The sequence below is a fragment of the Lissotriton helveticus genome, chromosome 1_1 (assembly GCF_964261635.1).
Source record: "Lissotriton helveticus chromosome 1_1, aLisHel1.1, whole genome shotgun sequence".
In the NCBI taxonomy this organism is placed as follows: domain Eukaryota; kingdom Metazoa; phylum Chordata; class Amphibia; order Caudata; family Salamandridae; genus Lissotriton; species Lissotriton helveticus.
In genome coordinates, this window is record NC_136057.1 from 1998668717 (window position 1) to 1998695053 (window position 26337).

The 26337-nt window shown below is 48.0% G+C and overlaps 1 protein-coding gene across 1 annotated transcript in view; it reads left to right on the forward strand.

The window, feature by feature from the left end:
* Positions 1-26337, forward strand: part of TRMT13 (tRNA methyltransferase 13) — a 182668-nt gene that overhangs the window by 117076 nt on the left and 39255 nt on the right. The window contains exons 8-9 of the mRNA XM_078644453.1: positions 3499-3571; positions 11637-11711. Coding sequence (XP_078500579.1) covers positions 3499-3571; positions 11637-11711 — 148 coding nt within the window. The remainder of the gene's footprint in view (positions 1-3498; positions 3572-11636; positions 11712-26337) is intronic.

The following is a 26337-nucleotide window of genomic DNA, read 5'->3' on the forward strand; positions in this document are numbered from 1 at the left end:
AGCCACATAAGTAGTATTTCAAATGAGACTAACATTTTTGCAGTGTTTCTTTAAGAAGTCAGCCTCTTCCCTATCTCAGTATTCCTCATACTGGTAGTTGATTCATGGACTAATAGGCTGTGTGAGAGGATCTTTGAACATTGTCAAGTTGTTTTTTAATCACACAACAAGATTGAGATCTAGAAGGGGAAAAACTCAGGAGTCATTGTCATTCCCATATCATGTTCTGCCAGCCCATCCGTGGATCCTGCAGAACCAGCACATCTCCTTTGCGTCACGGTTTATCTCCCCCAGATCCTTTGCTGCTCAACGTATTGCCCTTGAAACCAATGCATCGCCTCTGCTGCGCGACGCATCCTTGGCATGGGCATGGCACTTCGCATCTCTTCACAACCAGGATTTAAGGTACTGTTCAGCTGGCCAAAATGGCTCTCTGTAGCTGGCTCACGCTCCATCTCGTCAGCCTGAACTAGTGACTTTGTCCATGTCTGGCACAACAATATAACCATAGTTGCCGCTTGGTCCTTTTTGGTTCAATTTTCACTTAAATCTTTTAAATTGCATATCTCCAATTCTGCTGATTTAGATGTTCGTCATTTTTGGCTTGATTTATATATGTTCTAAATTGGTGTGGTATTTTTAGGGCTCGCCTATTAATATCCCGCAGGGATATAATAGGCGAGCCCTATTGGGGTGAAACCAAGAGCTAAACTAAAGCAAAGCGTTTTCATCAAGTGCACGTCCTCGTGCACGAGCTTGCCCGAGCCTTCCAGCAGCATTTCTCCTCCCCTTACCATTTGCTCCTGCCTCCGAGAGCTTCAAAGGGATCTGCTTCCCCGCCCACTGCTTCACACTTCACACTTCACGGCCGCCAGGCCATCAGTCGCATTTCTCCTTCCTTCGTGCCCAGCCCCCCTCCCAGCGCTGCTTTGTTCTAAAGTCCATCTGTGGCTCCTCTTAATCTCGTCCATCTTCCCTTTCTTTCCCTTGCATTCGATCCCTTCATGCCCTCTCTATTCTACCCGCCGCTTTGCCTCCCCTCCCTTCTTCTTCTTAGAAAAGTCATTTTCTAAGGCCTACATAACTTTCAAGAAGAATAAAAGTTCTCTCGTGTTTGCAGTTGTTTATTCCTGCATTTCGGGAAACATAAAAACAAATGAACAGACAGGATAGTATTCTCTATGTCATCTGCACTACATGTGTTTTTCTGACTTTTAAATTTGTGAACATTTGCACATTTTCCAGTTGTATTTCCAGAATTTACACGTTTTTAGTATTCTTGGGATTTCACACACATTAGTACTTTATTAAAACACACACGGGTGGATTTTCTCTGAGCAGATTTTATTTTATTTACTAAAATCGTGCTCCATCAATTGTGACACTTTTTGAAAGTCTCCCTTGTAGTCCGCAAAATGTTCCGCTTTTCCGACGAGTGGTCGGTGTTTTCTTTACAAGATGAGAAAAAGATATGAGCTGCAACAAAGAGGGTGTCCTGTAATGTAAACTCATCCCAGAAGCACCTATAACAAGCATTTGCAATGCAATAGGTCTCGCATTTATGCAAGTTTGAGCTATTGACATTGTAAATGACTGCCTTTTCTTTGTTTTTAAAACTTAAATAAAAGGCAGTCATTTACTATGCCAATATTTAAAACTCGTGTAAATGCGAGACCTATTGCATTGCAAATGCTTGTTTTATTGTGTTGTGTTTTCACTATGTGTGGGAGGGTATACTCAGACGTGAGTCCCTTGCTCATTGCACCATCAGGATTCAAGCAAGCCGGGCCGACGAAGGCTGTGATGCCAGAAACCGGTCCCCGGAAGCTTGTCTCCTTCCCAGTATAAGAATTGGCTTGGTAGTTTGGTTTGCCCTGTTCCCATCATGCACTGGGACAGGAACAGACTAATTTGCATATAGCCAGGTTCTGAGCTGGGATGGTGCAATGAGCTAAAAAACAGGTGATGGATTAAAACCATGATCTCTTGACTTGGTAAGAGTATTCTGCATCATTCAGAAACTCTGTCCATCACCACCCCCTTTTTCCAAAATCGTGTTTTCACTTTATTACAGTTTGAAGTGTGCATACATATTGCCTCTAAGTTAAGCCTGATTGCTCTGTGACAAGGTACCAGAGCGTTAAACACAGGCTATTGTGGGGTTTGCTTGTTACTTCACCCTGACAAGAGTTGTGGTTGCTTCTTGAGTAAAGTTCCCCCCGCCCCCCTCAATCAGTAACCAATTTCTTAAACCTGCTGTGCCACATCACAGGTGGTTGAGGGTTGGTTCTAGGGGTTTTAGTTTTAGTGTTCTTTTCTATTCTGTTTGTGTACCTTGCCCTTCTCTGGTTGTACTAAGGTAACCAGTCTTGGATTGCTTGTGTTCCAGTTCAGAGATGACCTGGACTGGCAGTTCAGGTTGGACAGTTCCTATTGGAGCAGCATCAAGATCGATTTGCATATTGTTTGGTCCAAACTGAATTGGCATGGTGGCGAAAAACAAAGGACTGGGATGATGACCCGAGTGTTTGCCAATGGCTGAGATCAATCCAAGCATGCCATCTGTCACATTGTTGTTGTTGTTGCAGTCTACAGTTAGAAGCAGGAGTATATGGCTCTTGAACAATCCAAAAAATAAATCAATTGAACAGGTTTTGATTGCTGACCATGACCAGCTGAATTTTGCCCTAGTTGCCTTATAATTGTTGATGGTTTGTCCTTCACTTACTGATATGACACACAGCCTGTGAAGCTGGGCAATACATTTCTGATTTCCATACCAGTCTACATTCCAGTTTGCTTGTTGCAGATGCTTCCAAGTGACTTTTAAAAGGTCGAAACATCCACCTTTTTACTTTGATACTGCTTACAAATACATACTTCTTTGCCCCAGACTTGCCCACATTGAACACCATTTTTCAAGGATACCTTTGGTGCTAGACTTATTTGATATTAGAAACTGGCAGCCGTTAGTTTTATGTTTGCTTTTTTGGGTGTTACATCTTCACCACGTGACAGACAGACCACAACATCTCACTTGTTTTTTGTCTGATGTTGCATCACCTGATCATTATTGATATCTGCCTAAACTGTTTGATGCCTAGGTTTGTTGTTCCTTTACTAATGTATGGTTTCCTAATGGCCTACTGTGAGATACCGTTTAGGTCCGATGGAAGTTAAGTACACTGTAACATGAGTTCAGTTGAGTCCCATAAAAGAAATACCTTTTTAGTTACATCGAAGTTCCTTTTCCGTCTGTTTCAAATGTGACACCTAAAGGTCAGACCAGATGTCAAGAGCAGAGCCTTTGTTAACTTTTTGAGTCATTTTGAAGGCATATACCTCATTGTTTAATTTTAGCTATTACAATACGTAGCTCACAAACTGCATAGCTTATTCTCACTTTCTCACCATTACTTTAATTTTTAGCTTTTTCGATGCATTTGCTGCAGTCAGAAGGCACTAAATCGTCCTTTGTGTATTATTTTTGTTTTATAGGTTGATGGAAAGCACAGAAAACATAACTCTTTGTTTGAAAGGCTGCACATTGATATTCAGCACTTATGTTTAAGTAAGTTGACTATATCTTACACCTTTCCCTCTCTTCCATTACCCCTCCCGATTTGCTTACAGTAATGTTCGAAACTATGATTTTTTTGAAGTACAACGTTCTGCAAAAGTGACCCGATAAATCATAAAGCCCTCTGATAATTGGGCATGTTTTTCCACCCTGAGGCTATTGATGGCATGCCCCATTGTACATTGTATTTAGCTGCCTTAATAAACATACATAACATTTAACACCACTCTCTGGGAAACTATGACTCTTTAAGATGCTTAGTGCTAAGTTATGAGGGGTGCTATATTGCAAAAATGTTCCACAACCAGGATCCTATAGCTTTTATCCATTGCAATTTTTTGGATTGTGGTACTCTGCACTTTGTCGGTTGTTTACAGCAAAGGAATAAAAGCTGCCGATGATGTTAGTCTTTGAAGGAATAATAGAGTTAACCTCAAATCTGATATAAAGACTCATTACTTCGGAATCAGAAGAAGGTGTTTGATTAACACTCACTAATAGGGCTGGAGTACGCAAGATATATGAACTTCTTAAGTTGCCGGAGGCTTGGTTTTGGTTAAATTTGGTTTTATATCTTAGACAAGGATCCAGGATCCAAAGCATAGGTAGAATAGAGACTTTACACAGCGTACGTAACCCATTCCAGTCATTTATTTAAAGTCATGTTCATATGAAATCTTTAACTTGAACTGATTAATTCACCATTTCCTAATGAAGAGTTGTTGAGGTTGTATGTCTGCACCAGAACACACTCCCCTCTTGCCTGCAGAATGTAAAAGTACATAATGCTGAAAATGGGTTATCTATACAAGCAGTGGAACACATTGTAGTGGCATGACCTTCTCGTCTAAGGGAGCTTTGAACTCAAAGGTAGCTGTGCTGGTGTTTGTATCTGGATCAAGCTTTTGGAAGACCGTGGTGTTGCTAATGAGGATTGTGTGAATGTGGTTACATCACTAAGTTGAGCAGCTATACCCATTGCAAAGATATCATAGGGAAGCTTCTGATTTAGAAAAGTTTGAGATTGAGAATATATGTTTGAGTCCAGGAATCTGAAGGTTTGTTGTTCTCATTGGAGACGATAGGTACAGGGTAACATAGTGTTGCTGCCAGAACAAGAAATTCAGTTTTGCAGCGTGAATCTTTCTGGATTCACTATGCTGTGCATTATTATTCCGCGGTCTTGTGGTTGGGTCCGGATTCGTAGTCTTTTCTTTTTTTTTTTTTTTTTTTCTCTTTGCCCAGGTGGGCGTCGGCGTCACACCCCCTTTGGGTGTATTTCCGGTGACGTCGGCATGCTTCCTGCGGAAGCTCCCACTCTTGGGCGCCATCTTCAGATTCTTTTTTTCCGCGGTCGGGTCTGGATCGTTCCCGTTTGGGCTCCAGACATTTTTGGAGAAAGAAGAAAGAAAATACAGAAAAGACGAGGAGAAGTCATCTGAAGACTCCAGGGGACTTCACCGACGAAAGACAAGCAAAGATAAGGCGTTTTCCATCCAGATCTTCGACGACCGTCGACGAACACGCGACCAGAGAGGCCCTGGACGCTCGAGGATGGACAACACGCCGTTCAAGTTCTGCCGTAACTGCCACCACAAGTACGCGCAGAAGGACCAGCACCCGGTATGCAACCTTTGCCTACCGGTGGACCACGAAAGCGGAGACTGCAACGCCTGTTCCGCCTTCACCCCGAAGACCCTTCGTGTGAGAGAGAGGCAGAGGGTAGCACACGCCGCCCTGCAGGGGAAGGCCCCGACCCCGTCGCTCTACGAGCTGGGGATGTCCTCCGAGGAAGAAGACAACGCTGCCGCCGAAGACGACAGCTACACGGTCGTAGAGACCGATTACACGAAGACTTCTGACAAGGTAGGAGACTCTTCGGCCCCCAAGAACCCGAGAGACTCTGAGTCTCGAAAAATCGAGGGCAAGACCCCGAAAGCGCCGACGCCAAAAAAGGCGGCGTCCGCGACTACTCCCAGGCCCAGCGGATCCTCAGAGAAGGAGTCCCCGGCGCCGAGAGCTGCTGATCAGCAGAAGACGTCGAAAATCGTCCCCGAAAAGGATCGATCGACGAGGGAGAAAGACCCGAAACTGTCGACGACGACCAGAGACCCGATATCCGGTTCGACGTCGAAAACTTCGACTCCGAGAGGCACGGCGACGAGCCATCCGTCGAAGAGAGCGGCGGAACCATCCGACGCGGAACACGCGGCCGAGATGGAAAAGAAAAGAAGGCGCCTCGAGGCAGAAATGGAGAACTTCATGCAGCGGAAAAAAGATTTCGACGCAAGGATGAAGGCCTTCACGATCCCTCACAAGACCAAGCCACCAGTGCTGGAGGCGGTCGAGGAGGAAGAAGAAGAGGTCGCCGAAGTCACCGAGCAAGACCAGGACGTCGAGGTGTTCGACGACCAGGAGGAGTACGAGAATCCCCACGAGAGCTACAGCTATGGGGAGGAAGATGAGGGCAGGACAGACACAGAGTCGGCGCCCTATGACCTTCAGGAGGTAGATTACATCGATGTCGACACCGACAGCCCGGAGGAGGTGGTCGACACCTACCCCTCGAGGCCCTCGCCGCCGGACGACATCGGGGCCTACAACGCGGTGATACAATCTGCCGCAGCAGCTTTCAAGCTCAAGCTCGACGAAGAGAAGCAGAAAGCAGACTTCCTTCTGGAAACATTGCTCCCAACACAAACGAGGAGCCAGTTCCTCCCGATGCTCGAGAGCGTCTTGGCTCAGGGGAAGGAAGCTTTCAGGGAGCCCGCAACATACAAGGCAGTAACTCCCAGAACTGAGAAGAAGTACAAGCATGCCGCAAAGGACCCGGCCTACATTCAGGGCACGGTCTCCGCAGACTCCATTATCACGGCCACAGCAAGGAGGAGGGCTAACGTACCCACTACCTCGGGCCCGCCACCGGATAAAGAGAGCAAAAGGATGGATCTGGTGGGCAGAAGGATCGAACGGAATGCCGCGACCCACTGGCGCATGGCTAATTCCAACGCCCTGGTAAACAGACACATGTACCAAATCATGGAGGGACTGGGGCAGTTGGTGAAGGACTTGCCCCAGGATGCCAAGCAGAAAGCCGAAAAGCTAATTGAAGAGGGGAAGAATGCTGCAAATTCTTGCCTTAAGACGGCCCTGGATGGGGCAGACACCGCCAGCAGGCTCATGATGATGGGCGTCACGGAAAGGAGACACGCCTGGCTCAGGATATCCGGTTTCAAACCGGAGGTGCAACACAGCATCCTGAACACACCATTCAACGGCAGTACGCTTTTCGGACAAACAGTTGATGAGCAACTCAGCCAACTTAAGAAGGATAACGAAACAGCAAGATCCATGGGAGCATTGCAGTTCAGAGGGAACAAGAGGGGCACCCCGTCACGGAGGCCCGGCGGAAGAGGCGGAAACCAGCCAGGTACATCACACCAGGCTTTCCAGCAAACGCACCAGGCAGACTCGCAGGGTCAGCAGGGCCATCAGAAACAGCCCTGGCAGTACCAACAAAGAGGCCAGTCCTTTCGAGGGAGAAATGGACGGGGACAAAATAGAAGAGGGGGCCAGCAGCCCACCTCCAAGTGACTTCAAAAAAATCCGTGTGCCCACCCACAAAAAAGATCCCAGGGGGCAGCACGTACAGATGGGTCAAGACAAACTAGACACCTACGACCACAGGACACCAGTGGGAGGAAGATTAAGATTCCACCTCCAGGAGTGGAGAGGAATCACATCAGACAAATGGATCCTCAACATTATCCAATTCGGATACTGCATAGAGTTGGAGGCGAGGCCAACAAGCAGAAAACCAAGAAGAAAGCCGCTAGCAAGCAAGCAGCTGCAGTGCCTTCAGGAAGAAGCAAAAGAACTCCTGCAGAAGCAGGCCATAGAAAGGGTACCCTTCAAGGAAAGAAACACAGGAGTATACTCAACATACTTCCTGGTACCAAAAGTAGACGAGACAATGAGGCCCATTCTCGATTTACGGTTCGTGAACAAATTCATAAGAACGCAAAAATTCAAAATGACCTCCCTGCAAGAGGTGCTCCCACAGTTGCAGACCGGGGACTTCATGGTCACTATAGACCTCAAAGACGCATACCTGCACATCCCAATGAACAGGAAGCACAAGCACATGCTCAGGTTCACCGTCGGAGAAAGCCACTACCAGTTCACGACACTGGCCTTCGGTCTAAAATCGGCACCAAGAGTTTTCACAAAGTGCCTCGCAGCAGTCGCAGCGCACCTAAGAAGGCAGGGAATACATGTATACCCTTACCTGGACGACTGGCTGGTGAAAGCAAACTCATACCAGAAATGCAAGCTGCACGCACATACAGTGACCAGCACGCTCATAAACCTGGGGTTCTCCATCCATTGGAAGAAATCATCAATGGAGCCGGAACAAGTGAAGATCTTCCTGGGAGCACAGATCAACACCTTACAGGGCAAGGTGTTCCCCAGCGAGAAGAGGGCGAGGGCGCTGGTGAAGGAAACTCGCCTCTACCGGAAGGGACAAGCTCGGACAGTGAGGACGGCGAGCAAGATCATGGGGATGATGGCATCATGCATCCACCTGGTACCGAATGTACGACTCCACATGAGACCCATTCAAGAATGGCTACAGGAGCAATGGTCACAAGCTACAGGCAGTTGGGAGGATCTAGTGGTTGTAACGCACGCAGTGCAGAAGGAGATGACATGGTGGACCATGGAGAACATAGCAAGGGGAAAGCCTCTAACGCCCCCAACGCCAACAGTGACCATCACCACAGACGCATCCCTGAAGGGATGGGGCGCTCACATGGAGGAGCTCAAGGTGAGGGGACTGTGGACACCGACGGATGCCACAAAGCACATCAATTACTTAGAATTGAAGACAATCTTCCTTGCACTGAAGGCCTTTCAAACAAGACTGTACAAGCACAAGGTATTGATACAAACAGACAACACCACTGCGATGTTCTACATCAACAAGCAGGGGGGCACACAGTCCGCACCGCTTTCAACGCTGGCGCAGGAGATATGGAGATGGGCCATCCCTCTCAAGATAGACCTGCTAGCCATACACCTACCAGGGAAGGACAACATACAAGCCGATTGGCTCAGCAGGCAGACATCGGCATCCCACGAGTGGGAGCTCAATGCTCAGGAGACAAGATACCTGTTCGACAGGTGGGGGACACCATCGGTGGACCTGTTTGCCACACGCCAGAATGCAAAATGCCAAAACTTCGCATCCAGGCAGCCCGAGGAGGGGACACTGGGGAATGCCCTATGGATAGATTGGTCAAGGACATTTGCCTACGCCTTTCCCCCGATACCACTGATGCACAGAGTACTGAGCAAGTGCAGAGCGAGCAACATGACACTGATACTGGTCGCACCGCAGTGGGCGAGGCAGACCTGGTACTCGCAGATCATGGAGATGACACAGTGTGCACCCCACAGATTCAGCAGGAGGAAAGATCTACTGTCCATGCAGAACGGAGAGGTACTGCATCCAGAGCCAGAGAGCATGAGCCTAGTAGCGTGGCTCCTGAGGACATAGAGTTCGCACATTTGAGACTACCAGAAAGCACCCTGAGGGTACTTCGGGAGGCACGAAGGCCCAGCACTCGAAAGTGCTACGTTGCGAAATGGAAAAGATTCACAATATGGTGCAGACAGGAAAGACTCCACAATAAGATGAAGAGGGACTCCACAGTGCTAAGGTACCTGACGCACTTACTGGAGAAGAACCTTAGCTCATCCTCGTTAAGAGTTCACTTGGCAGCGATAGTAGCCTACACAAGGGGAGAAACGTGCAGGAGCTTCTTCACATCACAGGTGGTGAAGAGATTCCTAGAAGGAGCGAAAAGGATCGCACCACCCAAGCGGGTGCCGCCACCTGCATGGAACTTGAACACAGTCCTAACGGAACTCATGAAAGAGCCCTTTGAACCACTTCACAAGGCCTCCCTAAAGATGCTAACTATGAAAACAGCCTTCCTGGTTGCGATAACGTCCTTACGCAGAGTAAGCGAGCTTCAAGCGCTGACGCTACAAGAACCATACATACAAATACACAACGATAGAGTTGTGATGAGGACTGACCCACACTTCATGCCGAAGGTGGTATCCAATTTTCACATGAACCAGTCTATACAGATACCGAGTTTTTTCCAAAAACCCACAACCAGCGCAGAGAGAGCTCTGCACACCCTGGACGCCAGAAGGGCAGTCATGCACTACATTGAAAGGACAAAGGGGCACAGGAAAACGAAACAGTTTTTTGTGTCCTTCGCAAACAGCTTCATGGGCAAAGCAGTAACCAAAAGGACCATTGCACGATGGATCGCACAAACAATCCAACTCTGCCACAAACGGGCAGGACAGGAACTGGCTGAGGGGACACGTGCCCACTCCACCAGGAAGAAGGGCGCTACAATAGCCTTCCTGGCTAACACACCCATAGAGGACATATGCCTGGCGGCAACATGGGCTTCGGTGCACACGTTCACGAAGCACTACTGTGTGGACATACAAATGAACAAGGAAGCTCAAGTGGGACAGAAGGTGCTACAGCACATATTCAACACCCAACGCTCATCTTCCACCCAGCCGCCACAGAGATGAGAAACCGCTACAAAATCTATGCACAGCATAGTGAATCCAGAAAGATTCACGCTGCAAAACGAATAGTTTTCTTACCTGTCGGTGTAGTTTTGCAGCTTGAAGATCTTTCTGGATTCACTAGCGAACCCACCCGCCTCCGCCAGAAAGATGAGGCTGGAGAGAGAAGAGGTGGTTAACTAAAGAATAGACTTTGAAAATACAAAGCGGTAAATACAAACTAAGAAGAACATTGCCATTACTTCGGAAACGAAAGAAACACGGAAAAAAAGAACCCGAAGATGGCGCCCAAGAGTGGGAGCTTCCGCAGGAAGCATGCCGACGTCACCGGAAATACACCCAAAGGGGGTGTGACGCCGACGCCCACCTGGGCAAAGAGAAAAAAAAAAAAAAAAAAAGAAAAGACTACGAATCCGGACCCAACCACAAGACCGCGGAATAATAATGCACAGCATAGTGAATCCAGAAAGATCTTCAAGCTGCAAAACTACACCGACAGGTAAGAAAACTATTCGTTTCCCCATAGCAGAAATATCTTAGGAGAAACAAGGACTGTTTAACATTTGTCAGTAGTCTATGCTGGTGACTGTGGCAGAGGGCAAAACGAGGGCTTTTTTCACATTTAATTATTAAAGTATATTTAGAGCTCACTGTAGCCGGAAGTTAACATCGTGCTTCACATGCTCCCAGAAGTAAAACATATTGGCAATAACTGAAAAACGTAGGAGCAGAGTGTGCAGTGCAGTAAGGTAGTTATGGTTAAGTTTTCTGCAGAGATTTTATGAACAAGTGAATTTCCATTTTTTTGCAAGCGACGATGAGTCTGATGTCCTCTACAGATTTGATGTCTTTGGATAGAGAGTTTCATAGACATGGGGCAAAGCATGAAATAACCTGCTTAGCCGTTATGGATCTGAACTTCATGAATGGTTGCTATCCGTAATGTACCTGTTCTGTGCCTATGAGGGAAGCTTGCACTGATGCTGGCTATGCTACACTCTCTCTAGCTCACTGTCTGTGTGTTTTTAAAAAGTAGTTCACTACATGAAAGACTAACCTATCGGCTTTGTCAATATCTGTTTTGTTTTTGCTGATCTCTTAGTTTTTTTTTAGATTGTATCTGAAAAGAGCATTCTTGGCAACTACAGAGGATGTAGTTATTTCCCGCATTATCAACGTTAGTGGTGTTCATTTAATTTAATGGTGGGATGATATAAATAGAAACATCTGGGTGCACGCCTACATTTTTTCTTTTGTTTGTAATACTATCAGACAGACTTCATCCTTAAGAAAAGTGACAGATGTATGGAAGTGCTTTTTTGCTTGCTAGGGAAAGAAATTGTCCTTGTATGGATAGAGCTGTGTCAAAAGCAAGTCCTGAGTTACTATGTGCTATAGACTCTCTGTAGTAATACTCTCCCATTTCTTTCAGGCAAGGTACCGGTACTTGCAAAGGAAAAAACGCAAGTGGTGGGAATTGGTAAACATTTATGTGGTGCTGCAACAGGTATGACCAGTTTATTGTTCTGAATAGATTATTATCCTGTAATACCCATAGGAGTGATGTTTATAAATAGGAACTGAAAAGACCAAATTTGCTGAACCCAATTTACAATGGAGACCAAATGTCATAAAGATGTACCACAACAATATATGGCATGGGGCATTGTGAGAAGTTGGCCTGATAGGTGATGTTTCCAATTCTGGAACCACCGGTTATCAGACCAAACAATCCCTTATGGTGTCTGGTTGTAAGTCAACCTTATTAGACAAGCTATCCTAGGGGTAGCATGGACTAAGCAGCCTAAAGGCTTAACTTAAGAGGTCGTGTTAAGCAAGCTGTTTTACCACATACAATCCTGTAATATCAAATGAAAGGACACCACACAAGTATATATTATAAAAATATATGTATTTATTACTCACAATAATCCCCAGTACTCTTTATGAACAAAGGGGCACAAGCGTTAAATCAAAAGCACAGTATAACATACAAAGTTGCACAAATATGGATGAGGGCGAGGGGCCACTCAGACCATATACTAAACAAGTGGTATAAGAGATACCAATCGAACAGTGGTTAGGCCTAGGGCCTAGGGAATCGCTGGGAGCAGTCGGGACAAGCAATGCTGAAGTCGGGAAAAGCCCGCGGGATTCGGGTGCAGTGCAGAAAGCGCACGCATGCACCAATTTTAACCAATGGTGCGTAAAAGTTACAAAGTTAGAATTAAAGGACACTTCCGCTGAACCTAGAGGAACAAAACTTAAGACACAGACCCTAGAGGTGTGTACCAGTGTGGGAACACCGGCGTTGCAATGTTACCTCACCCACAGGAAGCGGGTGCACAGGGTCGAAGTTGAGTCGGGTTTCGTCACGCAGGCTCTTGGTGCTTGGAGCTGAAAGGGCTGCAGGCAGGGTGAAAGAGAAGTGTCCGGTGGAGTCCAAGGGCGGACTCAAGTCGAAAAGTACCTGAAAGCAGAGGGGACAGAGTCTGGGTCACTCAGCAGTGACCAGGGTGGAACCAGGACGGAACCAGGCAATGTCGGGCGCAATCGGGTGGTCGTCGAGGAGCTTCTCTCCGCTGGCACGTGGGCTCTGGGGCATCTACGACGTCCAGGAGCGGGTCACGATCTGTCCCACGCAGGCTCTCGCCGTCGGCGCTATCGGCTTCAAGATTGGAGCAAACAACACTTGGCAAAAGCAATCCACGCGGAACCGGGAGATTGCTTCTCACTCGAACCAGGAGGGTCAGAGTGGGGGCTCCTTTTCAGGGGAGCTGGTGCAAATCTGGAGCAACCAGAATCGCAGGTCGAATTTCAAGTTTCGTCGGCACAGGGGCCACGAGCCGGCTGGCAAGTGACCGGGCCAACGCGTTGAGCCAAAAGAAGCAGAAGGGCCCCACGCAGCACTCGTCGAGTGTGGAGGGCTGAACTTCGGTGCAAGAGTGGCTCAGGGTTGGGGCTTCTCAAACCCCGGTTTACAGCTTCGAGGGTCACTCGTGGGCTGCACGGTCAGCGTCTCGTGGTCTTTCCAAGATGGCGTGCCCCACGCTTCCGGTCGCCTCCACGGGTCTCAGCTCTGCAGGGACTGTGGATCGGGCTGTTAGAAGGCAGGCAAGCTTGATCTCGTCGGTCTCTGTCGCTCGAGTTCCGGCGGGAACTGCGACAAAGCAGACATCGATGGCTGGATGGTGCCTGTTTGCACAGGGTGGTCACTCCTTGACCACAAGGGAGATTCTTCGGGCTTCTACGTCGAGTAGGATGTCGAAGGGTCCAGAGTTTCGTTTCTTATGTTTCATCAGGATAATCTGCAGTGCATTGGCACTGCTCCCACTCTTATTCGAATCTGGGGGGGCTGGATTACCTGCTAGGTCCCCTCCTATGGGTGGGACCCAGGAAGGGGGTGGATACACCCCTTTCCTTTGATCCAGGCCGCCCTGGCACGAGGGCTGGAGTGCCCCAGAACCGGTTTGGCCGGATTATGCAAGGGGCAGCCTTGTGCTCCCCATGCAGTGTCTGGTTTCTTTCAAACCTCCCTGCTACAATCCACTATCTCCTGTCTGGGGGGGTGTAACACCTCCCTGCGACAGGAAACCCTTTGTCCAGGCCCCATTTGGCTGAGTTTCGGTCAGCTTCAGGGGGTCAGACTCGTGTCTGTGGCAGAGGCATCCATTTTGTGGATCCAAGGTCCTTTTAGAAATTAACCGCATTTAAGTAAAGTAACATGTCTTACCCCTCTAGACGGGTGGAATGCTATCCCCGTCGCCAGAACTGGCGAGGGGATAGTATTCCAAATCGTATGACACCTTACACGACCTGTTTTGATAAAGCCAAACCAAAGTTGCTATATAACCGGGAGGATTATAATGCACTTAAGAGTATATGGTATGGCATTATCCTGAAACAGCTTAGGGAGTTGTTCCCGACAGCTGCAGACAGGCTCAGCTCATGCTAGAGCTCCATCTCACATTAAACCACGCACTCTGCCTCCAGGATTGATGAGGCCTTCCATAGGAGTGACTCACAGGTTAATATGTGTCCAGATATAGGTTTAGATATAGGTATACTATACCTAAGTAAGGGGTGATTACACCACCTTACCCCAGCTGAGTGATCAGCCAGTTGTGTCAATTTAAGAACCAGCCAGGGGTGGCAAAATATATGCTGCAGCCCCTGGTAGGCCTTGGTGGCCCCTATGCCCTGGGCCTATAGTGCATTATACAGGGGCTGACAAGGAGTCCATTTCCAATTGTGGTATGTACCTAGGGTACATGGAATCCATTTTACAGAGAGAGCAGATGGCCTGGGGCCCTGATTAGCAGGGAACCAGGTCAACTAAGTCAAAAACCAGCTAAACACAAGGCAAAAAATCTGGGGTAACCATAGTCAGGTAGCCACCTTCCTACACAACCCCCCCCCAAACGAAAGGAGATAAGGCTATCCTTGGCCAGGTAAGCCTATATTGCCTGAGTGGCCATATAAGGAAGTACCTGCACTAGCATGGGTACCCCCTGTCTCATGGTCCACTAAGCAGTCCCTCACCCTTGGGGTATTAGAGGGTCTCCACCAGAGGGAATCACTACCTTGGGTGTGTTTATGCAAAGCTAAAGGCTGGTTTGGATATGGAGTATTGAAGTGAGGCTCTACTAATTTAGGGCTTAGCTTCCTCCCATTATCTTCCACCATGTGTGCCTTTCTTTCTTTAACTGAGTTGCACTGTGCTCTCAGGGTCAACCTCTGGCTACCTAAAGCTGGAGGCTGGGTCCCTCTGTTTGGCTTGCTGGAGGGACAGTTCAGGTTTGGGCCCTTTGGGTCCCAGGTTTGGCTGTGCCCAACAGAATCCATCTGTGGGAGGTCCCTAACTGTTTTTAAGGGGGCTCCCTCAGGAGTTTTTAAAGTTTTCACCTCACTAGGGCTACTAGTTTTGGTGCCCCTAATCTGTTGATGGGGGTGCTTTATTTGACAGGGGGCCCTCTGGGTCTCACTGTCCTTCTTGTCCTCTGCAGCCCTGGGCTGGCTAAGGCAAGGGAGAGAGGGGCAGGTTACCTGCTCCAGACTGGGTCCCACCTGAGAAGGGTCCACTGACATCAGAGGCTCTGTCAGGCTAGGCCCAACCACCTCTGGGGCAGTTCCTTCATCAAGGGTAAGATCAGTTCCCTGAGGAGGCTGATCCTGTTCTAAAGTCTGGTGAGGGGGAGATTTCTCTTCCTCCTCCATGCTCTCAGTTTGTGTGGAGTTATCCATCATTTCAGGTTTCACAACACACATATCAGTTTGAGTTTGGACTGTGGCCATCACAGCCCCACCAACCTTTTCAGGAGGAGACTCAGTTTGGGTTTCTGCTGTTATCATAACAGCTTTGCTATTCTGTTCAGGAAGAGCTTCTGCTAAAGATGGGGCAGAGAGTTGTTCAGCCCTACCAACCTTTTCAGGAAGGACATCTTGAATTGGGGCTGTAGCCATTACAGCCCCCCTAACCTTTCCATTGGAATTGACCATTCTAGAATGGGTTTCCTGTTCAACCTCAGCCCAGGCTGAGATTTCCAAATCATTACCAAGTAGACAGTCCACAGGCAAGTTTGATGACACTGCCACTCTCTTTGGGCCAGTGACACCTCCCCAGCTGAGACTTACTACTGCCATGGGATGATTTGTTTGTATTCCGTCAATGTTTGTTACCTGGTATGTGGCACCTGGTAAAAGTTGCTTAGAGGGGACTATGCAGTCAGCCACCATGGTGATGCTAGCCCCTGTGTCTCTAAGAGCTTCAACTTTCAAACCATTGATGATGGGTTCTTGTCTATATTTGCTCAAAGTATTTGGGCAATCAGAGAAGTTGGCAAACCCCATGCCAGTCTCATAAACAAGATTATTTGGGGATGGGGACCTGGATAGACCAGGGTCCTCCTGGGCTCCAAAAGTAAACCCACCCAGATTCCTGGGTGTGCTCCCACTTCCTGGGGGATTACTGCTGACAGTAACAGGAGGTGTCGGAGCTGGCTTTGGAGGTATATTTTCTTTATTGCCATTCTTGGGACAACAGTTGTCTGTTTTGTAATGCCCAACCTGCTTACAGACATGGCAATAGGGCTTTTTCTCTGTTGAGGAAGTGTCTTGGGACCCACCCCCATTCTTGGAGTTTTGGGGCCCTGGGGAAGTCTTTTCTTTACTTTTATCCCCACCCTTATCTTGAGGCTTGGTAGACTCCTTCTTCTGGTTACTGTCCTGATTCTTAGGCCTAATCCTGGTTCTGACCCATTTATCTGCCCTCTTTCCCAATTCTTGGGGAGAGGCCAAATCTGAGTCCACCAGGTGCTGGTGTAAGAGCTGGTTCTGACAATTACTTAGGATCTGCTCCCTCATAATCAAATTATACAATCCTGTGAAGTCATGTACTTTGCTGCCATTTAGCCAACCCTCCAGAGCCTTAGTAGCACAATCTACAAAATCAGTCCAGTCCTGTGTCTGTGTCTTCTGGGTGTCTCTGAACTTCAACCTGTACTGTTCAGTGGTTAAGCCAAACCCATCTATTAGGACACTTCTCAGGACTTTGTAATTGTTTGCATCCTCATGTCTAACAGTGAGGAGCTTATCTCTCCCTTTCTCTGAAAAGGAGTACCATAAGATTGCTGCCCACTGTTCCTCAGGAACCTGCTGTACCATGCAAGCTCTCTCAAGAGCAGTTATCGTGGGAGAGGTGTGGCGCCGCGGCCAGGGCGACTGACGCTGGAATCTGGGGGATCACGGTTCGATCCCCGGCTCCGGCGGCAGGTTAGCCCAGCACCATGTTACTCTGGGCAATAGCTCGCTTAATCTCCCCGACGGCCCCCAGCGCCTAGAGACCCTTACGGGTGATTGTGCGCTTTACAAATGTGGATTATTATTATTATTATTATTATCCACTTGTGGATGTCATCCCCTTCCTTGTAGGGGGGCACAATCTTTGTCAGGTTTCTACTATCATAGGACCTGGGTTTCTCTTTAGGAATATTGCTGCCACCAGTGGCATCTAAGCCACACATTTTCTGTTCTCTTGCCAAGGCAAGTCTAGCTTGGGCCAGGGCTACCTCCTCCCTCTCTATCTGGAGTCTGACAGCCCTCATTCTTGCCTCATGCTCTTTTTTCTGAGAAGGAGTCATCCCTCTCTGAGATTCTCTTGAGGCACTAGAAATATGAGAGTCCCCTGCTGGAGATCTCACTCTTCTGTTGCCTGGGAGAATGTTATAGGGTCTGGGGAGGTGCTGGCCCTCTCCATTCCCAAGTAGGTTTAAGTTGGCCTGGCTAAGCCTGGCAACTATAACCTGGTTAACCCCTTGATCCTGATTTTCAGGGTCCTCTACATCTGAGTCCTCCTCCTCTTCTACCACTGGGGGAATCTCATTCTCATGGGGTTGTACTCCATCTCCTGATCCTAAGGGAACTGCATTCGCCTTTTCTAAGTCATCCTGTTCTAGAATGGCTATCAGGGAAGGACTGGTGGGACTTCTGCCCCTTTTTAACCCTCTTGATATGCACAAGGCAACCAAGTCTTTGTGGGTTAGTTTGTCATAACTGGAAGTTGCCTGGGTAAGGTCAACTGTCACAGGCAGAGAGCCTGAGGCTTCACCTGTGCCAGACATGACTCTAGTGTGGTGTAAGTGGTGCACTTACCTACACTAAGTGTTTTCCTACTGTACCTTGCTAGTGAGTTGTAGTCAGGGTGTGCTAATCCCTTTAATCTACAACTACTAAGTTCAGTAGAACTTAAATATGCTAAGCTTTTGATTTATATGTACCTAGAGGTACTTGATGTGATCTTTCAATTTGATAAAAGATTGCAATGGTAAAACAACAGCAAGCTCAAATCCGCACCGCTGCTCACCAATGTGAGAAGTTGGCCTGATAGGTGATGTTTCCAATTCTGGAACCACCGGTTATCAGACCAAACAATCCCTTATGGTGTCTGGTTGTAAGTCAACCTTATTAGACAAGCTATCCTAGGGGTAGCATGGACTAAGCAGCCTAAAGGCTTAACTTAAGAGGTCGTGTTAAGCAAGCTGTTTTACCACATACAATCCTGTAATATCAAATGAAAGGACACCACACAAGTATATATTATAAAAATATATGTATTTATTACTCACAATAATCCCCAGTACTCTTTATGAACAAAGGGGCACAAGCGTTAAATCAAAAGCACAGTATAAACATACAAAGTTGCACAAATATGGATGAGGGCGAGGGGCCACTCAGACCATATACTAAACAAGTGGTATAAGAGATACCAATCGAACAGTGGTTAGGCCTAGGGCCTAGGGAATCGCTGGGAGCAGTCGGGACAAGCAATGCTGAAGTCGGGAAAAGCCCGCGGGATTCGGGTGCAGTGCAGAAAGCGCACGCATGCACCAATGTTAACCAATGGTGCGTAAAAGTTACAAAGTTAGAATTAAAGGACACTTCCGCTGAACCTAGAGGAACAAAACTTAAGACACAGACCCTAGAGGTGTGTACCAGTGTGGGAACACCGGCGTTGCAATGTTACCTCACCCACAGGAAGCGGGTGCACAGGGTCGAAGTTGAGTCGGGTTTCGTCACGCAGGCTCTTGGTGCTTGGAGCTGAAAGGGCTGCAGGCAGGGTGAAAGAGAAATGTCCGGTGGAGTCCAAGGGCGGACTCAAGTTGAAAAGTACCTGAAAGCAGAGGGGACAGAGGCTGGGTCACTCAGCAGTGACCAGGGTGGAACCAGGACGGAACCAGGCAATGTCGGGCGCAATCAGGTGGTCGTCGAGGAGCTTCTCTCCGCTGTCACGTGAGCTCTGGGGCATCTACGACGTCCAGGAGCGGGTCACGATCTGTCCCACGCAGGCTCTCGCCGTCGGCGCTGTCGGCTTCAAGATTGGAGCAAACAACACTTGGCAAAAGCAATCCACGCGGAACCGGGAGGTTGCTTCTCACTCGAACCAGGAGGGTCAGAGTGGGGGCTCCTTTTCAGGGGAGCTGGTGCAAATCTGGAGCAACCAGAATCGCAGGTCGAATTTCAAGTTTCGTCGGCACAGGGGCCACGAGCCGGCTGGCAAGTGACCGGGCCAACGCGTTGAGCCAAAAGAAGCAGAAGGGCCCCACGCAGCACTCGTCGAGTGTGGAGGGCTGAACTTCGGTGCAAGAGTGGCTCAGGGTTGGGGCTTCTCAAACCCCGGTGTACAGCTTCGAGGGTCACTCGTGGGCTGCACGGTCAGCGTCTCGTGGTCTTTCCAACATGGCGTGCCCCACGCTTCCGGTCGCCTCCACGGGTCTCAGCTCTGCAGGGACTGTGGATCGGGCTGTTAGAAGGCAGGCAAGCTTGATCTCGTCGGTCTCTGTCGCTCGAGTTCCGGCGGGAACTGCGACAAAGCAGACGTCGATGGCTGGATGGTGCCTGTTTGCACAGGGTGGTCACTCCTTGACCACAAGGGAGATTTTTCGGGCTTCTACGTCGAGTAGGATGTCGAAGGGTCCAGAGTTTCGTTTCTTATGTTTCATCAGGATAATCTGCAGTGCATTGGCACTGCTCCCACTCTTATTCGAATCTGGGGGGGCTGGATTACCTGCTAGGTCCCCTCCTATGGGTGGGACCCAGGAAGGGGGTGGATACACCCCTTTCTTTTGATCCAGGCCGCCCTGGCACGAGGGCTGGAGTGCCCCAGAACCGGTTTGGCCGGATTATGCAAGGGGCAGCCTTGTGCTCCCCATGCAGTGTCTGGTTTCTTTCAAACCTCCCTGCTACAATCCACTATCTCCTGTCTGGGGGGGTGTAACACCTCCCTGCGACAGGAAACCCTTTGTCCAGGCCCCATTTGGCTGAGTTTCGGTCAGCTTCAGGGGGTCAGACTCGTGTCTGTGGCAGAGGCATCCATTTTGTGGATCCAAGGTCCTTTTAGAAATTAACCGCATTTAAGTAAAGTAACATGTCTTACCCCTCTAGAGGGGTGGAATGCTATCCCCGTCGCCAGAACTGGCGAGGGGATAGTATTCCAAATCGTATGACACCTTACACGACATGTTTTGATAAAGCCAAACCAAAGTTGCTATATAACCGCAAGGATTATAATGCACTTAAGAGTATATGGTATGGCATTATCCTGAAACAGCTTAGGGAGTTGTTCCCGACAGCTGCAGACAGGCTCAGCTCATGCTAGAGCTCCATCTCACATTAAACCACGCACTCTGCCTCCAGGATTGATGAGGCCTTCCATAGGAGTGACTCACAGGTTAATATGTGCCAGATATAGGTTTAGATATAGGTATACTATACCTAAGTAAGGGGTGATTACACCACCTTACCCCAGCTGAGTGATCAGCCAGTTGTGTCAATTTAAGAACCAGCCAGGGGTGGCAAAAGATATGCTGCAGCCCCTGGTAGGCCTTGGTGGCCCCTATGCCCTGGGCACCTATAGTGCATTATACAGGGGCTGACAAGGAGTCCATTTCCAATTGTGGTATGTACCTAGGGTACATGGAATCCATTTTACAGAGAGAGCAGATGGCCTGGGGCCCTGATTAGCAGGGAACCAGGTCAACTAAGTCAAAAACCAGCTAAACACAAGGCAAAAAATCTGGGGTAACCATAGTCAGGTAGCCACCTTCCTACAGGCATGCAACAGGATCATTTAGGACAGTTGCTTTTTTGGGAAGTTTTGTGGTTATAATCATGGGGTATTGAGAGATAAACAAGGACCCCCTGGGTATCACAAATACACAGATTCCTAGGGCAGGGTAAAGACAAATGCGAGTATAAAATCCTAGGACATCCACAAAATAAGTGACCATAGACGCTGGACCAATAGAAAGAAGAAAATGTCGGGAGATAATGTGTGTATTTAAAAAATTATAATATATTTAATTCAACATGAAATAAAAATCATATAGAGACTAATGAGATAAGTCAAACTATATGATACAATAAGACATTAACATATTAAAATCTTTAACACAATACATCAAATACATTCATTGAAAAGCAAAACAACCTCATAATAAAAGCATAAATCCTGACTAATAGGACACTAATATACAGAAAGACGATGTATACTAAAACACTAATTGTCAACTATTACAGATTAATTCAATGGACTCGACGCGCGTTTCGGCAGTAGGGGAACTGCCTTCTTCAGGAGTCGTTGATTAAACTATAACACAAGAAAACGCTGATATTTTCCTCGGTAAATTAGAAGGATTTGCCAAAAATCACGAATAGTAAGGACATTTGTTAAAGATGATACCTTTTTAAAAGAATATAAGAATGCCGACAGCAAGATGGTGCTGTTCCATTTAGAGAACCGAGTCGGATTGCCGCTTTTTTCAAGTTTTCTTAATATGAGGGAAGTGTCACAAACTGCAGTTGGGTGCACATCCAGACGATAGGTTAGTGGGACCGCTTCGCCGAGGTTAAAAGATGTAGATGCCACTTCTGGTTAATCCTCGTAAAAATAAAGATGTCGTGGACTGCAAATTGGTGCAGTTCCAGGCGGCGGGACAGCAGAACTGCTACGCCGAGAGTGATGTGTATTTTATTTCTGGCCAACCTTTAATACGGATTCCCCGGGGTAAGTCGGTGTCCGTTTCGCCATCCTGCCGCTTGGAACTGCACCATCCTGCAGCCCACGAAGTCTATATTTTATTAAAGGTTCTCTAAATGGAACAGCACCATCTTGCTGTCGGCATTCTTATATTCTTTTAAAAAGGTATCATCTTTAACAAATGTCCTTACTATTCGTGATTTTTGGCAAATCCTTCTAATTTACCGAGGAAAATATCAGCGTTTTCTTGTGTTATAGTTTAATCAACGACTCCTGAAGAAGGCAGTTCCCCTACTGCCGAAACGCGCGTCGAGTCCATTGAATTAATCTGTAATAGTTGACAATTAGTGTTTTAGTATACATCGTCTTTCTGTATATTAGTGTCCTATTAGTCAGGATTTATGCTTTTATTATGAGGTTGTTTTGCTTTTCAATGAATGTATTCGATGTATTGTGTTAAAGATTTTAATATGTTAATGTCTTATTGTATCATATAGTTTGACTTATCTCATTAGTCTCTATATGATTTTTATTTCATGTTGAATTAAATATATTATAATTTTTTAAATACACACATTATCTCCCGACATTTTCTTCTTTCTATTGGTCCAGCGTCTATGGTCACTTATTTTGTGGATGTCCTAGGATTTTATACTCGCATATAATCATGGGGTAACCTGAATGTACCTTACTCACTCTTATGTGTTTTGTATGTTTACCCCTCCCCACCGACAATCTGAAAAAAAGTGCCATGACGTGGGCAGCGCTGGGCGCATCATAGCATTTTTTTTAACCGTCCTGCCGCCTTCCACCCTCCTTCCCATTGTCCGTGTTGCCTTTTAATCTCGGACATCCTCCTCCCATTGTCCTTGTTGCCCACCCCCACCTGCCATAAGGAAACAAGCATTGAAAATGCAATAGGTCTCGCAATAGAAGAGTTTGACATTTTTCGTTTTGCATATAGATGAGTGGCGTTGCGTGGATGAGTGGCGTTGCGTGGATGAGTGGCGTTGCGTGGGTGAGTGGCGTTGCGTGGGTGAGTGGCGTTGCGTGGGTGAGCGGCGTTGCGTGGCTGAGCGGCGTTGCGTGGCTGAGCGGCGTTGCGTGGCTGAGCGGCGTTGCGTGGCTGAGCGGCGTTGCGTGGGTGAGCGGCGTTGCGTGGGTGAGCGGCGTTGCGTGGGTGAGTGGCGTTGCGTGGGTGAGTGGCGTTGCGTGGGTGAGTGGCGTTGCGTGGGTGAGTGGCGTTGCGTGGGTGTGTGGCGTTGCGTGGGTGAGTGGCGTTGCGTGGGTGAGTGGCGTTGCGTGGGTGAGTGGCGTTGCGTGGGTGAGTGGCGTTGCGTGGGTGAGTGGCGTTGCGTGGGTGAGTGGCGTTGCGTGGGTGAGTGGCGTTGCGTGTGTGAGTGGCGTTGCGTGTGTGAGTGGCGTTGCGTGTGTGAGTGGCGTTGCGTGTGTGAGTGGCGTTGCGTGTGTGTGTGGCGTTGCGTGGGTGTGTGGCGTTGCGTGGGTGTGTGGCGTTGCGTGGGTGAGTGGCGTTGCGTGGGTGAGTGGCGTTGCGTGGGTGAGTGGCGTTGCGTGGGTGAGTGGCGTTGCGTGGGTGAGTGGCGTTGCGTGGGTGAGTGGCGTTGCGTGGGTGAGTGGCGTTGCGTGGGTGAGTGGCGTTGCGTGGTTGAGTGGCGTTGCGTGTGTGAGTGGCGTTGCGTGTGTGAGTGGCGTTGCATGTGTGAGTGGCGTTGCATGTGTGAGTGGCGTTGCATGTGTGAGTGGCGTTGCGTGTGTGTGTGGCGTTGCGTGTGTGTGTGGCGTTGCGTGTGTGTGTGGCGTTGCGTGTGTGAGTGGCGTTGCGTGTGTGAGTGGCGTTGCGTGTGTGAGTGGCGTTGCGTGTGTGAGTGGCGTTGCGTGGCTGAGTGGCGTTGCGTGGCTGAGTGGCGTTGCGTGGCTGAGTGGCGTTGCGTGGGTGAGTGGCGTTGCGTGGTTGAGTGGCGTTGCGTGTGTGAGTGGCGTTGCGTGGTTGAGTGGCGTTGCATGTGTGAGTGGCGTTGCATGTGTGTGTGGCGTTGCATGTGTGTGTGGCGTTGCGTGTGTGTGGCGTTGCGTGTGTGTGTGGCGTTGCGTGAGTGGCGTTGCGTGTGTGAGTGGCGTTGCGTGTGTGAGTGGCGTTGCGTGTGTGAGTGGCGTTGCGTGGGTGAGTGGCGTTGCGTGGGTGAGTGGCGTTGCGTGGGTGAGTGGCGTTGCGTGGGTGAGTGGCGTTGCATGGGTGAGTGGCGTTGCGTGGGTGAGTGAATGGTTAGCTGTTGCTTATGCGACGTATAGCACTTAATACTAAAGTAGGCAGACCTTCTTAGCCTTTGTGAGAATAATAGCAAAATAAAAATAAAAACCAGATCAAGTCAAGGACGCAAACGGCACCATGCTATTGTTTATTTACTCAGATGATTTGCATAAAAATGTAACTTGTGAGCACGTTTCTCTAACTCTCCAATAATCCCATTACAACACTTTGTACAAATGAGATTGGGACTCATCCTTCCGAAGTCGAGAAAAATGTGCAACGCTGTGTTGAAGTTAATTTTTTTAATTAACAAAATGCAAATAATGTGGAGAGATTTCAAGTGATTCAGGAATGGGGGCCCTTGTAAAGAGAAAGTACGGCCGGCCTGGGCAGTGATAGGGGAGGAGGGAGGAGAAATGCGAGTCACGGCAGCAGCAGCCTTTGATGTGCCTGCCGGCCGGCCGTGAATAATTAGGGGGTGAGAAATGCGCTCGGAGGGCTGCCTTTGATGTGGTAATGCGAGGCAGGCAGGCAGGCGGCTGGTGGCATTGTGCACGCGCTTTTTAGGGCTTGCGCAAGCGCAATGACCTAAAAAGCACATGCACTTGAAGGAATCGCCAGTGGAATCGCCAGTGGATAAACACTGGATAAGCCCCTATAGAGCTTCGCCAGCTATGCGCTGAAGCGCATCAGCAGGCGAGCCCTAAAAAGCGCTATGACGCGGCCAGGGCATTTTCTCTCTCTAACGTTTGGCATGCTCCCCTGCAACTGTGCTGCTTTACAACATGGCTAAAAGACATTGGCAAAGCCAGTAGCTCTTGAATAAGGCAAGACATATCGGCTTTACCAATGCTTGTTCTATGATTTAACACGATACAGTGGTAAGCAGAATGTGAAGCTGTCTATAAAATACACCAAACTAAATTTTGAAGTCCAATTCTGAAACAAACACATTTTATTTATGCTATTAACCAAAATGTAAATTACGGTGATCAACAGCTTGAAGGAGGTTTAGGGCAGAGTATCAAATGTGCAGAAGAAAATAATCTATTTAAAATCCCATGCCAAACTGTTGGTCAAAAAAAGACCAGAACTTATAGCTACATTCAGCAGTATCGCTTTCCTAAAGGAAGAAATCTTCAAATTGAGGCCCAACAGTAAGTGAAGATTGAATTCAGAAGGAGACTATAAAAAGTGCCTCAAATAATTGGAAGGAGCTGATGCCCTCATAGTATTTTTTAACATGCGAGAATGGGATTAAGTACGGCCAGTGTGTGAATGTGCGTGATGGAAGCGAATATAGTATCAATGCCTCTCGCAAAGAAGAACAAAGAAGAAAACAGCCCCGCGGTGCAGTGGGGCCCCAGGAACCCCATTTCTTACAAGGGCCCTTCTGACAGCTCTGCAGTTTTTGCTTAAATTTGCCTGAAACGTAATGCAGACAGGCACAAAACAGAAGCAGGTGTGTCTGTCTTCCAGGAACAAAAAATAATAAAACTGAAAAGTTATTTTGTTGCCATCAAAGATGAAGTTGAAAGACAAGCCGCTCTAAAAACTCCAGAAGTACAGGAGGACTCTTTTTCAGTCACATTACTGTTGCTTTAAGAAGATATTGTGCAGTCGGCTCTTGAAGGAAGAAAACAAGTTACTCACCTGTAGCTTTGGTTCCCCAGTATTGGTAACTTTCATAGATTCCCATGCTTTTGTATCATTCCCCGTCGTCGGAATGGGAGTCTCGGTAATAAAAAATACCATGGTAGTAGGTACAAAAGAGAAAGGAAAGGCCTAGGCCTCATTCCCTTTTGTAACATATCAGCCTCTTTTTGTAAAAGAGACCAAATCTTAGGCATCAGCCAATCAGAAGAGCCTCACCCCTGGAACCTTCCTGAAGGAACCTCAGAGCCTCAGATTTTCGTAGCCGTTGTGTGCTAGACACCCTACTTGCTGAAGGCTGAGCTTTCCCCGGGGAGGTGGGTGGGCGCATGGGAATCTATGAAAGTTACCAATACTGGGGAACCAAAGTTACAGGTAAGTAACTTGTTTTCTTGCCCCAGTATTGGAACTGTCATAGATTCTCATGCTTTTGTATCAGAATAGCAAGCAGTAAACCATCATAAACACATTTTGTAAATAAGTACCTCATAACATTAGAAATGAAATCACAAAAAGTGTTACCAAAGGAAGGTGGGATAGAAAGGAAAGCTCACCAATCACTTGAAGAGGTTCCTCAGGACAGCCTGGCCCACCGCCGCATCATCCTGCTGCGATGACTCTAAGCAGTAATGCTTAGTTTAAGTGTGCACGCTGCTCCAGGTAGCAGCCCTGCAAATG